This window comes from Leptinotarsa decemlineata, unplaced genomic scaffold (genome assembly GCF_025532065.1).
Source record: "Leptinotarsa decemlineata unplaced genomic scaffold, Ldec_3_MD MMD2_tig00026361_RagTag_RagTag, whole genome shotgun sequence".
NCBI classification, from domain to species: domain Eukaryota; kingdom Metazoa; phylum Arthropoda; class Insecta; order Coleoptera; family Chrysomelidae; genus Leptinotarsa; species Leptinotarsa decemlineata.
Genome location: NW_027412704.1, coordinates 5,517,843 through 5,532,700, shown reverse-complemented (window position 1 = coordinate 5,532,700; position 14,858 = coordinate 5,517,843). Strand labels below are relative to the sequence as shown.

Here is a 14,858-nt window from a genome sequence, read left to right as displayed (position 1 = left end):
AAAACCATTCCATAGACTTCAATACATTCAAGATTAGTTAAACAAGTTAACAACAGTAGTTGTTTACAGCTGATTCTCGGCCTCCCCCCACCACTATGACGTATTAATTGCTTTTTTTAATTGGTTGTTGTTTGGTGAAGTTTTTTTGTTGTGCAGTGAAGTCAAGGCGTTGTGACCTTGAAGTGTCTGGTGCATTGATCGTTCAGATTTTTTTTTCATATGAGATTTTGTGTGTTTATGTGTGGTGTGTAGGAGAATGCACGGTACAGGGTTTCATCATGTGCTTGTTTTGTCTATGTACAAACATACGTCTGCATACTTCGAAGATCCTCCAAGTAATAAATGCTCCATCGGTGTTAGGGCACCAAGTTAGTAGTGGAGTGACGTCACAGCAATAACCGTTCAACGGCTAGAGAGCGACATGTTCACTCCACGACGTGTGGCAGAGTAATGCGTATTCATCGTCTGCCCTCACCTCTCCTGAAGCGATGAAGGTTCGCTCTAGCCCCGCTATCGATGTGACACAACGGCAGCCGAGGACTGTTTGCCTACGTCTACCTACCCTCTCCGAGACCGCAACGACCACTGCTTGCTCGTATATCGACATCTGTTATCGCATTCAGTTGGGAGGTAATCTTGGCGCATGTAGTTGAGAAGTGGGGTTGGCTATGACGTCTTGACGGGTCCTATCAGAGTGTATTTAAGAAGCGTACGAGTGTTGGCTATGTCAGTTTACATCAAGTGAGTTAGTGAGAACTATTATATAAAATGTATTCCTGTGACTGTGGTAAATCTTTCACTCGTAGTGATAATCTTCGTCGGCATCAGCTCCAGAGTTGCCAAGGAGGCCTGCAGTGAAACGGGTGAGAGTGGATAATGCAACACCTATGTATACGTGCAATTGTTGTAATGTGACAATTCCTATGAGCCAAGTGAATTCTCACCGAAGAACCATGAGTCATAAAAATAATGCATGTGTTCAATTGTCTGACGGTGTTCAAATTATAACGAATGCATTCAATTGCCGCATTGCTACATACAGGGTGGAGAGTTCGATTGTAACCAGTGACTACATGTCATTTTCAATAAGATTAGGCAGAAGGTCATTGAATTACTGGAATCAGCCATCAGGATCCATAAAAAGCATCAAGGTGAATATGGAAGTTTTTGGGAATTATATCTTCAGACTGATGATTCGAGGGACACGAAGTCATTTAATTCCCAAAATAAAATAGTGGACCAATCTTCAGATTTGAATGCTGTTTTTGATGGATCCGTGATGTAATTGTGGCTCAAACGACTGAGTTCCAGGATCGTGACTCAGGTATTTATTTTTTAAAAATTTCAATAAGATTGAATAGTAATATTTTTTTTTTTATATAATTCAGGTTGGACTTGTGAAAAAATATTGTTTCTCGAGGTCAACATTAATAAATACAGTCCACTGGAAGGACGTTCATATGTGAAGCTGCCTCAATGTATTCAATGGAAGAAAGCTGTTGTGAATGTTCGTAATGAAGATCAATATTGTTTTGCTTGGGCTATAACATCAGCATTATATCCTGCAGATAGTCGAGTGTCCGAACTTACGTCATATCCACATTTTCCACTGTTTTAGATGTCACAGGTATGGATTTTCCGGTTAAAGTTAATAATAAGAGTATCGAAATATTCGAAGATAGGAATGATATTTCAATTAATGTTTACGGTTTAGAGAGTACATTTGAGAAGGGTAAAATGAAGTATGAAGTGATTGGTCCATTGCGATACTCACAGAGAAGACTCCGAGACATGTCAATTTGTTGTTTATAACTGATGACTCCGGTAATGGTCACTATTGTTGGATCAAAGATCTTTCAAGATTAGTTTCTAATCAACTATCAGCTCATAGACAGAAAAAATATTTTTGTGACGGATGTTTGATATATTTTTCTGATGAGAGATTGCTTTTACGTCATAATATGTATGATTGTAATCACATTAGTACCACAACACCAACTACTAATTTAAAGATCAATAAATATGGTAGAATGGTTGCGGAAAATAAACTAATGTTTGAAAACTTTGAGAGGCAAATGAGGGTGCCATTTGTAGTGTATGCTGATTTTGAATCAGTGCTTAAACCGATTCATGTGAATGAGCCAAATCCTGAAAGTTCATACACGATTAAAACATTCAAACATGCCCCATATTCATTTGCTTATTTGATAAAGTGTTCATATAATGATGATTTGTCAAAATTTGTTACATATAGGGGTGTAGATGCAGCTCAGAAATTTGTGAGTAGCATTGAAGATGATTTGAAAGAGATACATGAAAATCATCTCAGAAACCCTAAACCAATGGATACACAAACTGTCGAAGAAGAAGAACAGTTTGCTGCAGCCAGAACTTGTGGTATATGTAATAAAGCATTTACTGATGGTGACGTCAAAGTAAGAGATCATTGTCATGTCACAGGAAAGAAAAGATCACATGCCGCTCACTCGAAATGTAATTTAAATTTCAAAATACCAAACTTCATACCTATCATTTTTCATAATTTAAGTGGTTATGATTGTCATTTATTCATAAAAGAATTGTATAGGAATAAAGAGAAAGTTGATGTTATCCCGCAAACTAAAGAGAAATATATATCTTTCACGAAGCATCTCTTTACACACAGCTATACCGATAAAGATGGTGTGGTTAGGAAGAATTATCTCAAAATGAGATTTATCGATAGTTATAAATTTATGACTAATTCGTTGGAGAAGTTGGGTGCAAACTTGACCTCCGATCAATGTTTGGAGATGCACAAACATTTCCCACAAATTGAGAAATTCAATTTGATGAGACAGAAAGGTGTATTTCCATATAGTTTTGTTGATGACATTGACAAATTGAATTATCCATTACTTCCGACAAAAAATCAGTTTTATGACACACTCAATTGTGAACATATATCGGAAACTGATTATGATAGGGCTAGAAAAGTTTGGAATTTATTCGAGTGTCAGAATTTGGGGGAATACTCTGATTTGTATTTGAAGTCGGATGTATTGCTACTATGTGATATTTTTGAAAACTTCCGCACCACAAGTTTAGAGATATAAAACTTAGATCCGGCACAATATTACACTGCACCTGGATTATCATGGGATGCCATGTTGAAGTTCACTATTGTTGAATTGGAATTACTAAAACTGACATTGTATATGATTCACTTTTTTCAAAAGGTATACGAGGTGGAATTAGTCAATGTAGCGAGGGAAACATATAGCAAATAATAGATTTGTACCCAATTATATTCCAACGAACCTTCCACATTCATTACATATTTAGATGCAACAAATCTATACGGTCACAGTATGTCACAACCTTACACAACAAGTGAATTACATGGTTGACACCAAAATGAAATTCTTAATCTCGATGTGATGGATGTGAGTACTGATAGTCCGTATGGGTATGTATTTGAAGTGGACATTCATTATCCACAAGAGTTGCATGATAAACATTCTGACCTTCCATTTTTTAGTCGAAAAAAATTACCACCTCGTACACAATCGAAAATTCCCAAATTAATTCAAATTTGAATGATAAAAGAAAATATATTGTTCATTATAGGAATCTACAGCAAGCTGTCAAAAATGGATTGATTGTAATGAATACACATAGAGTATTGAAATTCAAACAATCATGCTGGATGAACCCTATATAGATCTTAATACTGAAATGCGTAATAGGTCTAACAACAAATCTGTTAAAGATTTCTATAAACTAATGAATAATGCGGTGTATGGAAAGACAATGGAGAATGTAGATAATCGAATTGATGTTAGACTCGTTACACATTGGGAAAATATAAAGAAAAATATAGGTGCCAGCACTCTCATAGCCAAACCAAATTTCAAAAATTGTTCAATTTTCACTGATAATTTCGTTGCCATTCAATTGGGTAGAGTGAAGGTTCATTACGATAAACCATTATATTTGGGATTTTCCATATTAGAATTATCTAAAACAGTCATGTATGACTTTTTCTATGGATGCATCAAACAACACTTTGATGAAAATGTCTCTTTACTTTACACAGATACCGACTCGCTCATTCTTAAAGTAAACACAGAAAATTTTTATGAATTCATAAAAACTAACATAAGTAGATTTGATACATCCAATTACAGTATAGTTAACCAATTCAATATTCCAGTAACAAGTTCAGTCTTGGGTAACTTCAAAGATGAATTTCCAAATGATCCAATCATGAGTTTTTATGGTACAGGTGCTAAAGCATATTATGTGAAATCTGTTGATGGTGAATTTAAGAAAGCCAAAGGGGTTAAACGATCTGTAATAAAGAATGAATTGACATGCGAAGATTATCAAAAAATCGTCGAACAAGGTGGTATGATATTCAGAAAGATGAATTCATTTAGAAGCGTGTTACATGATATGTATACTGAATTAAAAAATAAAGTTGCATTATCATATCACGACGATAAACGATTTATCATTCCGAATACTACCCACACTCTTCCTTGGGGTCATAATGATATTGAATTTTATGAAAACGATCCAAATGAGAACATTCGTTGGATAAGTAATATTATTCAACAATCACAATCTCAGGAGACTCCATTGGATCAATTGATTAATTTATTATCTGCCGAGATCAATGATTGAAATATCATTCAATATCTTCAAAACCGGAAAATTCAATATTGATATTTATGTAGCCATTTATAATTAATAATATATGATAGAAGTAATGTGATATTAATGTATTATGTATGTATGTATATGTATTACTGTAATGAATATAAAATGATTAAAATTTTATTTGTATTATTTCTATTTCCTAATCAATTACTGCAATATATAGTATAATGTAAATGACAGAAATATCAGTTTGAAGAGAATCATCGTAGAGTGCACAATGTCTAAAACAATCGATAAGTTTGGTAGAAAAAGAAAATGGGGTGGTAATGTCATTCGAGGTCCTCCTGGGAATGGTTTTAAATTAACAAAAGATGGTCATTATGACATGCAAAGGAAAATATTGAAAAATACAAGTGAACCAATTGACAAGAGTGATTGTGTAACTGTATCATATCTTGAGGGGGAAATTAATGGAGCAAAGGAAGTTATACTTCTAGCCCTACAAGCTGCAATACAATCCACAATAGGCAATATTGCTCGGGACGCCCGGCAAGCATTTAACGATAAAATTGCAGAGGCTCGGATAACTTTCACTCGTAAATTTGACAAACTTACAAGTGATGTAGACATAAAAATGTCTGACATAACAGCGTCTACAAATAAAAAATTTGATGCTATGTCAAACATAACAGGGACTACAATGAAAAAGTATGATGTACTGGAACAGAGAGTTGAAGTATTGGAGAAAAACCATAAAGAAGTTTTGGAGAGAAACTATAAAGTCAGGCCATCATCATCAGGTGGACTGGGATATCCAGGACTGAACATTAATCCAAATCATAGAATAATACAACCAAAACCAAAACCAACTGATGATGTATTAATGGAACCAACATGGTGAATGTATTCCCTCGTTAGGTTAGGTTAATAGCTACGTTAGGTTAGCTGCATACTTACGTTAGGTTAGGTGTTAGGTTAGTATTCCCTCGTTAGGTTAGGTTAATAGTTACTGTAGGTTAGGTTAGGTTAGGTTAGGTTAGGTTAGGTTAGGTTAGGTTAGGTGTTCGGTTGCATAGCGGTAGGTTAGCGTACTAGGTTAGGTTACGTTAATACATACGATAGGTTAGGTGTTCGGTTGCATAGCGGTAGGTTAGCGTACTAGGTTAGGTTACGTTAATACGTTAATACGTTAGGTTAGGTGTTCGGTTGCATATTATGTTACGAACGCGCGCGCGAAGAGGGCGTAGATGTCTCTCCAGATGTCCCGCCTACCTGGGGCCGGAGGCCCCACCCACCTGGGCGGAGCCCAGGCAGTGGGCGGGGCCCGTTAGGGCCCCCCCCCCCCCCCCCCCCCCCCCCCCCCCCCCCGTCGCCACCAACTTTTCGGATACCCCGCCCCTTTCCGAAGCCCCGCCCCTTTCCGAAGCCCCGCCCCTCCCCTCCCCGAAGCCCGCCCCCCGACTCCCAACATTTGCGCATGTACACCCCTACCCTCATCGCGCATGTGCGCTCCCACCATTTTCCCACCGCTCACGCATCGAAGTCGATACCCTCCGGAGAGCACTCCACAACATTCAGTTCGAGAAGTCATCTCATCGAGAGCAGTCCACTCCACAACAAGGCAGTACGTTCCAACGACCAACTTGATATTTGAGTAAGTAAATTAGGAATGTTATTTTTTATATCAACTAACTTTGTATTATTTCTTCTTTTTCAGAATGGCAACCAATACACAGGAGGTGAATAATGCTGTGGCGTCTATTCTGCCGGTGTCCGCTGACCAGGAGGAGGCAGCATCTTCGAGAGCGGTGACGGTTGACCAGCCAACCACTTCGCGTTCGCGAGTTAGGTGCAGATCTTCTAGCCCTGACTTATTCGAGGAGGAGGAGGAAGTCAGGGCTGTGAAGAAGGTTTGCCAACGACCTGCAGCAAAGGTTGGTCCTATTTCAAAGTACCGAGCTACTTGCAATAGGACTAATCCTTATGCAGGTAGTTTTTCGACCTCTCGTAAGAGGGCCTCCACACCAGCAGCAGCACCAGCAGCAGTGGAAATTCCGAGGAGTCCTTCTCCGGAGTTGGTGATATTGTCGCCGTTGGTGACGCGACTACCACCGCTGCCAGCGACACCGGCGGATCCTGAGGTGTTGGTGCCACAGCCTATCGGAGAGGTTAGTGAAAAGATGAGTGTTTTTCTGCAGAGATGCAAGAAAGCAGAACGAGCTGCCCGATCTAGCGAGGCCGAGTTGGTTACCATGAAGCGACAAATGGCTGAAATGGATAACCGACGGAGGGAACTCCAAAAGGAAATGGCCGAAATAGATCGGAATTATGCATCTCTGCAGGAAAGGTGTAAAGCAAAGACCTCTTCGATAGAGCTGTACAAAAAAGTAGTGACAGTTATGGACACTCTTTTTGTAGATGAAGTGTAAATGTAAGATTAGTTTTAGGTTAGTTAGGAGTATTTAATTATGGTAGTTTTAAGTTTATATTTGTTAAGTTTATATTGAATAAAGGAAAAGGAAGTGAAATAAAGGGTGTACACTGTTTTTTGGTTTGGTACACATTGAACAATGCGATGGTTGGAGCATTTTTCTTCACTTCCTCTTATTATCATTATTATTTTTTTATTTCAATTCCAAGTTCTTCTAGACAAATACCTCACATCAATTTTTGTGTTCTCTAATCACTTGTAAATAATTTCATGTGAAGAAAATTTAAAAAATAAAAAAATAGACATGTTTCATAGTGAAATCGACAAGTATATTTCATTTGTATTTTATCCATTCAAGTATCTCTTTCATTGAATATGTCTTATGTCACTTTGCAATTTACCCCTACTCATTGAATATGTCTTATGTCACACTACAATTTACCCCTACTCAATGTTCCACTCCTCTCCCACTCCCTCTCGAAAGTATAAAAGTAGAAATCATCTGATGAAACATTCAGTTGATCAGCTAGCATCGAGATGGAACCCGATTCAACCTCCGAACCCTATAGCTGCCCGGATCAGGGGTACAACTTCAATTACTGGGATAACAGCCAGGTACAGGTTGTCTCTTCCACCACGGAACCCCACAGTCCGCCATACGAATACCGGGATCACGACATCAGGATGCAAGTTCAGCATGTCACTGGCAGTGACGAAGGACACTTGGATGACTCGGAATATCCAGATCCTGACGGATGGTGGGACCCTGCTTATGATGACATTGTCCCAATGAGTAGCGACGACGACGATGATGACGACGACGACTCTGGTGATGATGCTGATGACGAGCTTGACGTTAGACGTCCTCCACCATCCCCTATCCTCATCGAGGATAGTCCTCCGCCATCCCCAATCCTAATCGATGATGATGTCCTCAATTCCGATGATGACATATAATCATCTACTCGTCCATCATTTCCTTTCCTTTCCTTCCACGGAGTACACACTTTTTGGTTGGTGTACACGAGGCACTGCGAGGCTGGGGCAGTGTCTTCCTCCCTTCCTCTCCCTCTTATTAGTTTTTTTTTCCATAATAATCACTAGAATTTCTCCTAATAATCGCTCAGAGTTTCATTCTTGATGTTTTCGAATCTCAAACACTGTTCTACATTTCACCCCCTCCATTTCATTTCTTCCAATATAAATATAGCAACAATCCCAGTTCTATATCATTCTTCCACAATGTCGAGTACAGGACCCATCCAAGTACATGAAATAGATTCAACGTCTGATCATTTGAGTACAACCTTCGCTCAATTTCTGCAGCGAATCTATGATCTTCCTGATGATTTCGCAGAACGAGTGGAACAAGGTATTCAGGACGACATAGATGCTGTTGACGATAATAATGCGGATGATGTGATTAGTATATCATCTGATTCAGCTGATTATGACGACGACGACATCATGAGTATATCATCTGATTCAGATGACTACTATGAGGATGATATCATTAGTATATCATCTGATTCAGATGACGATACCATAATTATTGTTTCTGATGATGAGGAGCGTTAGTCCATATCATTGCATGGATTAATAAAAAAATAACAGCCCTTTTCAGGGCTACAATTAAAGACTGAAACAATAAAAAAAATAGCTCTTTTCAGAGCTACCATTATACTTTCAAACAGAAACAGATTCATACCATTGTTAACATTATGTTAACATTATAATCTCAAACGAAATATATGTATGTGAAAGTATTCATCATTATATGCATATGAATGATTGACAAATGCCAACTTCAACTTTCATTTAAAGTAGTACTCATCATATGCATAGATATTCAATGACTATCAAATTCCAAATTTCGACTTTTCAGTCAAAGTAGTAATTTATTTGTCATATAATGTATAGATATTCAAAGACTAACAAATTTCCAACTTAGACTTTTATTAATCAAAGTATTCATTTGTCACATAATCTATGAATACTAATACAACTAACTACTGTTTGTGTGAATAATGTAGCCCTGAAAAGGGCTGTTGTTTTTTTTTTTGACCAGTAGGTCCACGGTTATTGTGCCACAGGTTGGACATTATTACATATAATACATGTAGATACTCGGGTGAAGTTTGTTAGTGGCCTCTCGCAAGCTTCACACCAATTCTGTCCCATTTCCATAATTGAGACAGTGTTGTGGGTGTTGACATGGGCATACCACCCTCCATTATTGTTTCTATGCGAATAAAACCGAAAGCAGCACCAACATAGTTTTTTGTTCTCTCCATCTATTGTGCTGATCAATACGTATGCATCCAATGCACAATACAAATCCAAGGGATCTTCCAGTGTCTCACTGACATTGAGTGTTCGCATACCGATCCTCATAGCACCATCACCTTCAGTTGTGTCAGCTTCTATCCCTTCATCATCTCCTTCTTCATCCATGACCCTCTCAAACTCCATCACGTCATCATCTTCGTCGCTTTGGTTGGCCTCGTTTTCAACTTCGTCTATCTCATCTTCATCGACTCCAACATCTTCTGCTTCAACTATTACTTCCTCTAGCGGAACATTGACATCCTCATCATCTGATTCGTCTATCCAATTGTTTTCATCAACAGCAGCTATTCTATTTAATGCAGCATTTATTTTTGCAGAATTCATCTTGTTGTTGTTTGCTCACAGTTGTAGAGAGTGAATGAATGAACTCTAGGTTTGCAAGTCAACTTATATAGGAGGTGATGCGACTCCCACTTGACTCGTTTAGAGTGGAATAGTAGGAGAAGTTATCCCACTATACTTCCACATGATGTTGATTTGTATAAATAGAGATCGTAGGTATAGGAGAGAGCATTCAGAGTTTCTGTAAGTCATCTCTTTATATTTCTAATCGAATTAGTAAAATGCCGTTTCCAAAAGAGTGGAATGAAAAACCAAAAGTGTGTGTCTACCCAATGATGATTGCAGGGGCTATTGTGTGCTACTTTTGTCAAATAAGTAGACCTAAGGATTCAATCAATCCATGTACTGGTATGTGTAGTGATTGCGTGTTGCGGATTCAACTATCGCCTCCTTCTCATCCACCGAAGCGAACAAAATCGGATTATCGTCAACAACAGTTACAGTGTCTGAAGTGTTCCGAACCTATAATATTTAACAATATAGGTATCTGTAGAAATATTTGTGGTATCTGTGCTGCCGTTCCAACTCCACTGCAACGTTGTTTGCGTTGTGATACATATTCCATGAATTGTTGGAATCATGTATGCAATGCATGTAGAAGTACTTGGGATCTGTGTGAGAAGGTTGGTCAACTCTACCCCAATAGGAGAATCCATTTTTTTCAATGTTGGTGTTTGACGCACGAGCAACAACTATTGAGGAATAGAGTCAAAGAACGTTCCACATCCACAGAGACATATTAACATTTTTCATTTTTTATTATCGTTATTGTCCTCTATTATTAATAAATATATATATATTTTGAATTTATTTGTATTATTTTCTAACATTTAAAAATACATGCATGCAACACAAAGTTTTCCTCTTAAATGACAAAGATTGTTACATGCGTGAATAGTTTAGTGAGAGAGCGCATGTGCCAGTTGATGAAAGAGCGCATGCGCTAGTTTATTTTCTTCTATAAATGGTGAGGTCTCAGTAACATCATCACCTTTCCTATCCACATTCTATTGCTATCACATATCATTCCTCAGACCTTAATAATCATGAGCTCTATGCCGCTATTGATTGCTGAAGATGGTTCACCACTTGTTGATATCGATCAGACTGATTTTGAAAATATTCCAGTATTACATTTATCGAGTCAAGATTCGATAAATGATTTTGATATTAACGACTTCGTTAACTTTGCAGATGTGCCAGAACCAAATGAGCAAATTATTATTGAAAATCCGATCGTTTCGCAATTATCATCACTCAAACACTCTTCATCTACCCTTCCTCTTGGTGTTGATAAGAAATCTAGAACAATCAAGAGGAAGGTTACTAAGGCATCTTCATCGATTGTCACTGACTTTAAAGAAAAGAAAGAATCCAAAAGTGTTGTGCGACAGAAAAAACCCGCAACGAAAAGTGACAGATCGAAGAGGAAGCCAAAAGGTACTCCTAAAGAAATGAAGAGTGATTTGAAAGCTGAACCGCTATCTTCTTTCAGCCCCCTCCATCGGTTTGGGGAAATGAAAAGGAAAGCAAAATGCCGTCTTGTAAAGGCACAGATGACTATTGCTGAACTTGAAAAGAGTGAGCGAGCTATTAATGCTAATAATGAAACTCTTGAAGCATTAGATGCCAAGATTGCATTAGCGAAGGTTGAATTGGCTAGAATGTCTAAAGATGCTGATGAACTCCGTTCAAAAATTGGTAAAGATAAGCAATTCCATCAACGTTCGAGAATGCAAGCTCAGGCTGAGCTTGAGGAGTCGACTAAGCTTTATGAGACAGCATTATCAGTGAGAGATAATTGGCAAAAAGAGTTGGATACTGCATTTCAAAGTGACGGCGATTAGTTTTGGGAATGATAATGTGTTTTCAATATCGTGAGTTGAAAAATATAAGCGGGAATGGAGTATACAATTAATTTGGTTTGGTATACACAGAACATTGCGAATGGCTGGGGCAATGTTTACCGCTGCAATATTTTTCAGTTCACATACTTATAATTGAAATGAAAACAATAATGAACTTTAATATTACTTTATTCATAAAAGTCACTATTATATACATTTAAACCATATTTGATTCATCAATCCAAGAATTTTGTTCGCTAGGAAGGCCTAACCACTTTACATATACTTTATTTTTTCTTCTCTTCAACACCTTCTCAATCAGATATACGTCAGGATTCTCGGTTCGTAATAACTCTTCTTCGTAAAAACATCCTCTAATCGGCTGTTCATTCATATCTTCAAGATTATAAGTCGTTGGGATGGTTTTATTAATTTTAACAATCTTGAATAGCTCCGTGGTAAAATTCGCAGTGTAAGACTTTTCAAAAATATGTTTGTATTTACTTATACGTACAATATCATTTAATTGGAATTTGGGTTTACTTTGTCTTCCTCCAATTCCATTGATACCCTTGAATTTTAATTTTGTTGTTGAATCAACATTGATGGGTGCCATACCTATTGTACGATGAACTTTATTATTATATCTACTAGTTATAATTGGAAGAATATCAAGCCATTTGTGGTGACCTCTCATCGAAAATTCCTTGTAGAGCCATGCCTTTATTGTACGAATCACTCTTTCTGCTATAGCTGCCTTCTTTGTGCTAAATGTTGAATAATGATTGATATTATATTCTCGCATGAGAGATGAGAAGCTTTTATTGAAAAATTCTTTCCCTTGATCGCTTTGTATGTGTTTGGGGGAGTATTTGGCTTCTTTCAGTACATGTTTCATTGCATTAGTTACTGTACTACCTGTTTTATCTTTAACTGCTACAGTCCACAGATATTTGGAGTAACAATCTATCACTACAAGTATATATCGGTATCCTTCATTACTTTTTGCATAAGGTTGCAGTTCAGCTAAATCTATTTGCCATAGATCTGCAAAACCTTTGATGGTGGTTATTCTTCTACGAAAATTACGTCTTGCAGGTTTATGTAATTCATTAACAACTTGTCGTTTGACATCACTTATTTCATTAGTCATTCTATTTCAATATGATTAAAGAGAAAAGGTGATAATGTTACTGCATTGAATGATGATGTGACAGTGATCATTACATGTGAATATGTTAATATATTATACCTTCTTCACGTAATTCTTCAATTATTGAAATTATTTCATTATCATGTCCGGTATGTCCGGCTGACTTTGAAGCTACCAATAGTCGTAGGCGAGCAACTAACTCTTTCGGTGAATTCCAGTACACATAATTCACAGGTTTAGAATTATATATTTTCTCCATTTTCACTCGTTTGAGTGCTCCACCAATTTTACTTCTACTTCTTATTGGATATTGTCGTGAGTCTAATAGAGGTTTGATAACTTCACGAAATTTTTTAGAATTTGTATTTTTAAAACCATTCTTCAGATGATATTGTTTATATGGAGCATTCGTTATTTTCAATATTTTGGAATATACTTGACGAGTTTCTTCATTATCAACATCTTGTGGATTCTTCAAAAAAATCATATCATACAATTCTGGACTACCTGCGCATTCATATTTTTTCACTTTATTAGCATCCCAAAATGAAATGTTTCCATCTTTGAAATTTACCACTAGACTTCCCATTTTCAGCTTTTGTGTAATTGGATCCATACGTACGCCAAATGTTCCATCATATGCTGGATTTCTAGATTTTATATTATTCAAATGTTTCATCAAAACATCTTCACCACTTTCATTCATAACAGGTGAGATGTCAGGATCCGAGGAATCGATGTGGGACGATGATGGTGTTTCGAATAGAGTTGTTCTCATATCGTCTTGAAGTGTGCTCGTGTCACTATTCACAGATGATACACTACCAAAAGATTGTTTTCTTCCTATTGGAGTACTCATGGGATAATTTGAAGTAGATTGAACAGTTCCATGATTTGGTGATAACACTGGTGATTTAGAAGTAGCGTTTGATGATAAAACATTCAATGGTTTCATTATGGGCTCATACAATCTTTCAAGTGTCGTACGATTTTCAATATTATCATTCTTGATAGAGTTGAATTTCTGCCTGACAGCTTCTGTTGTCTCTACTAGTTGACGTTTCAAATTTATTTCATTGTTTTTATTTTCAGGATCTTTTTTTGTATTCATAATGCCCTTTTTTTTGAATTAAAGCTTAATTCGTTGGTGAAGTGACCACTACAATATTCAGTGATCGAATAAGTTCCAAAAACAAGATCATGGGTATATAAAACTATCGAATCCTTTGCGATATCTACCTTCATCTATTTTTCTATCCTTATCAATGACTAGAAATCCATATTGGTCCTCCCAGCATTTTACACACATCAATTGGAATTGTTTGAATGTTACATCGGGTGAAACATGATCTGAATAAATGTGATGTAAATTCGTCTCATCTTGTTTGAACATTATAATGAAATTGGTATTGTCACGCACTAACTGTTTGGGTACCCGTGAATATGTCTGTGCTAGATAAAAACAATCAACATCCTTATGACGTCCCATACAGAAATATGATCTAATAATATCTTGCTTTTCACATATTACATCATCGAAAATGAAAACAGAATTAGGCTTAGCGTCGGAGGGTTCCACTATTTCTGCATTATTGCTGAATGTATAAAAACCTAATCCTTTTATAGGTTCCAAAACACTTCGCAAGTACTGATATTTAGGTTGATTGAGTGATTTCGAATAGAGATACACATTTCTAAATCTCAGTCCTTGTGGATGTGTTAATAGTGATATCATTGCATTCGTCTTTCCACAATTTGAAGGTCCTATAATGAGTCCTCGAACTGATGATGGAAGTAGTGGACCATGTCTGAATACCCTTTGTCCATTCAATCCACAACCAAATTTCTCATCTAGATTATCTACAGCAAACTTTTCTTTCTGTTTTACAATGCGCATCGTGCCGTGGTTGGAGACTATATAAATGTTATTAGCTTATTCATTTCAATGTGTACCATCAAACGATACGGACGTATTGAAAGTGATCGTAAAATTAAAAGAGGTTGTGGTTTTGTTAATGATTTAATAAACAAACTTCCTTTCGAATTACATCTACCGGAGGTTATCAATACTGTGGACCGGGTACAAAATTGA

General features: G+C 37.0%; 2 protein-coding genes across 2 annotated transcripts in view; one reads left to right on the top strand and one right to left on the bottom strand.

Moving 5' to 3' along the window:
- Window positions 1–14,858, bottom strand: part of gogo (thrombospondin-1 like protein golden goal) — a 398,554-nt gene that overhangs the window by 361,184 nt on the left and 22,512 nt on the right. The gene's annotated exons all lie outside the window — the stretch shown is intronic.
- LOC141486648 (uncharacterized) lies at window positions 6,101–7,197 on the top strand. Its single transcript, XM_074184999.1, has 2 exons — window positions 6,101–6,298; window positions 6,362–7,197. The coding sequence occupies exons 1-2, from the start codon at window positions 6,147–6,149 to the stop codon at window positions 7,071–7,073; spliced, it is 864 nt and encodes a 287-aa protein (XP_074041100.1). The 5' UTR covers window positions 6,101–6,146; the 3' UTR covers window positions 7,074–7,197.

Coding starts and splice junctions, on each gene's coding strand:
- LOC141486648 (XM_074184999.1), top strand. CDS start 6,147: ATGTGCGCTCCCACCATTTTCCCACCGCTCACGCATCGAAGTCGATAC. Junction 6,299..6,361: donor ACGACCAACTTGATATTTGA/GTAAGTAAATTA, acceptor CTTCTTTTTCAG/AATGGCAACCAATACACAGG.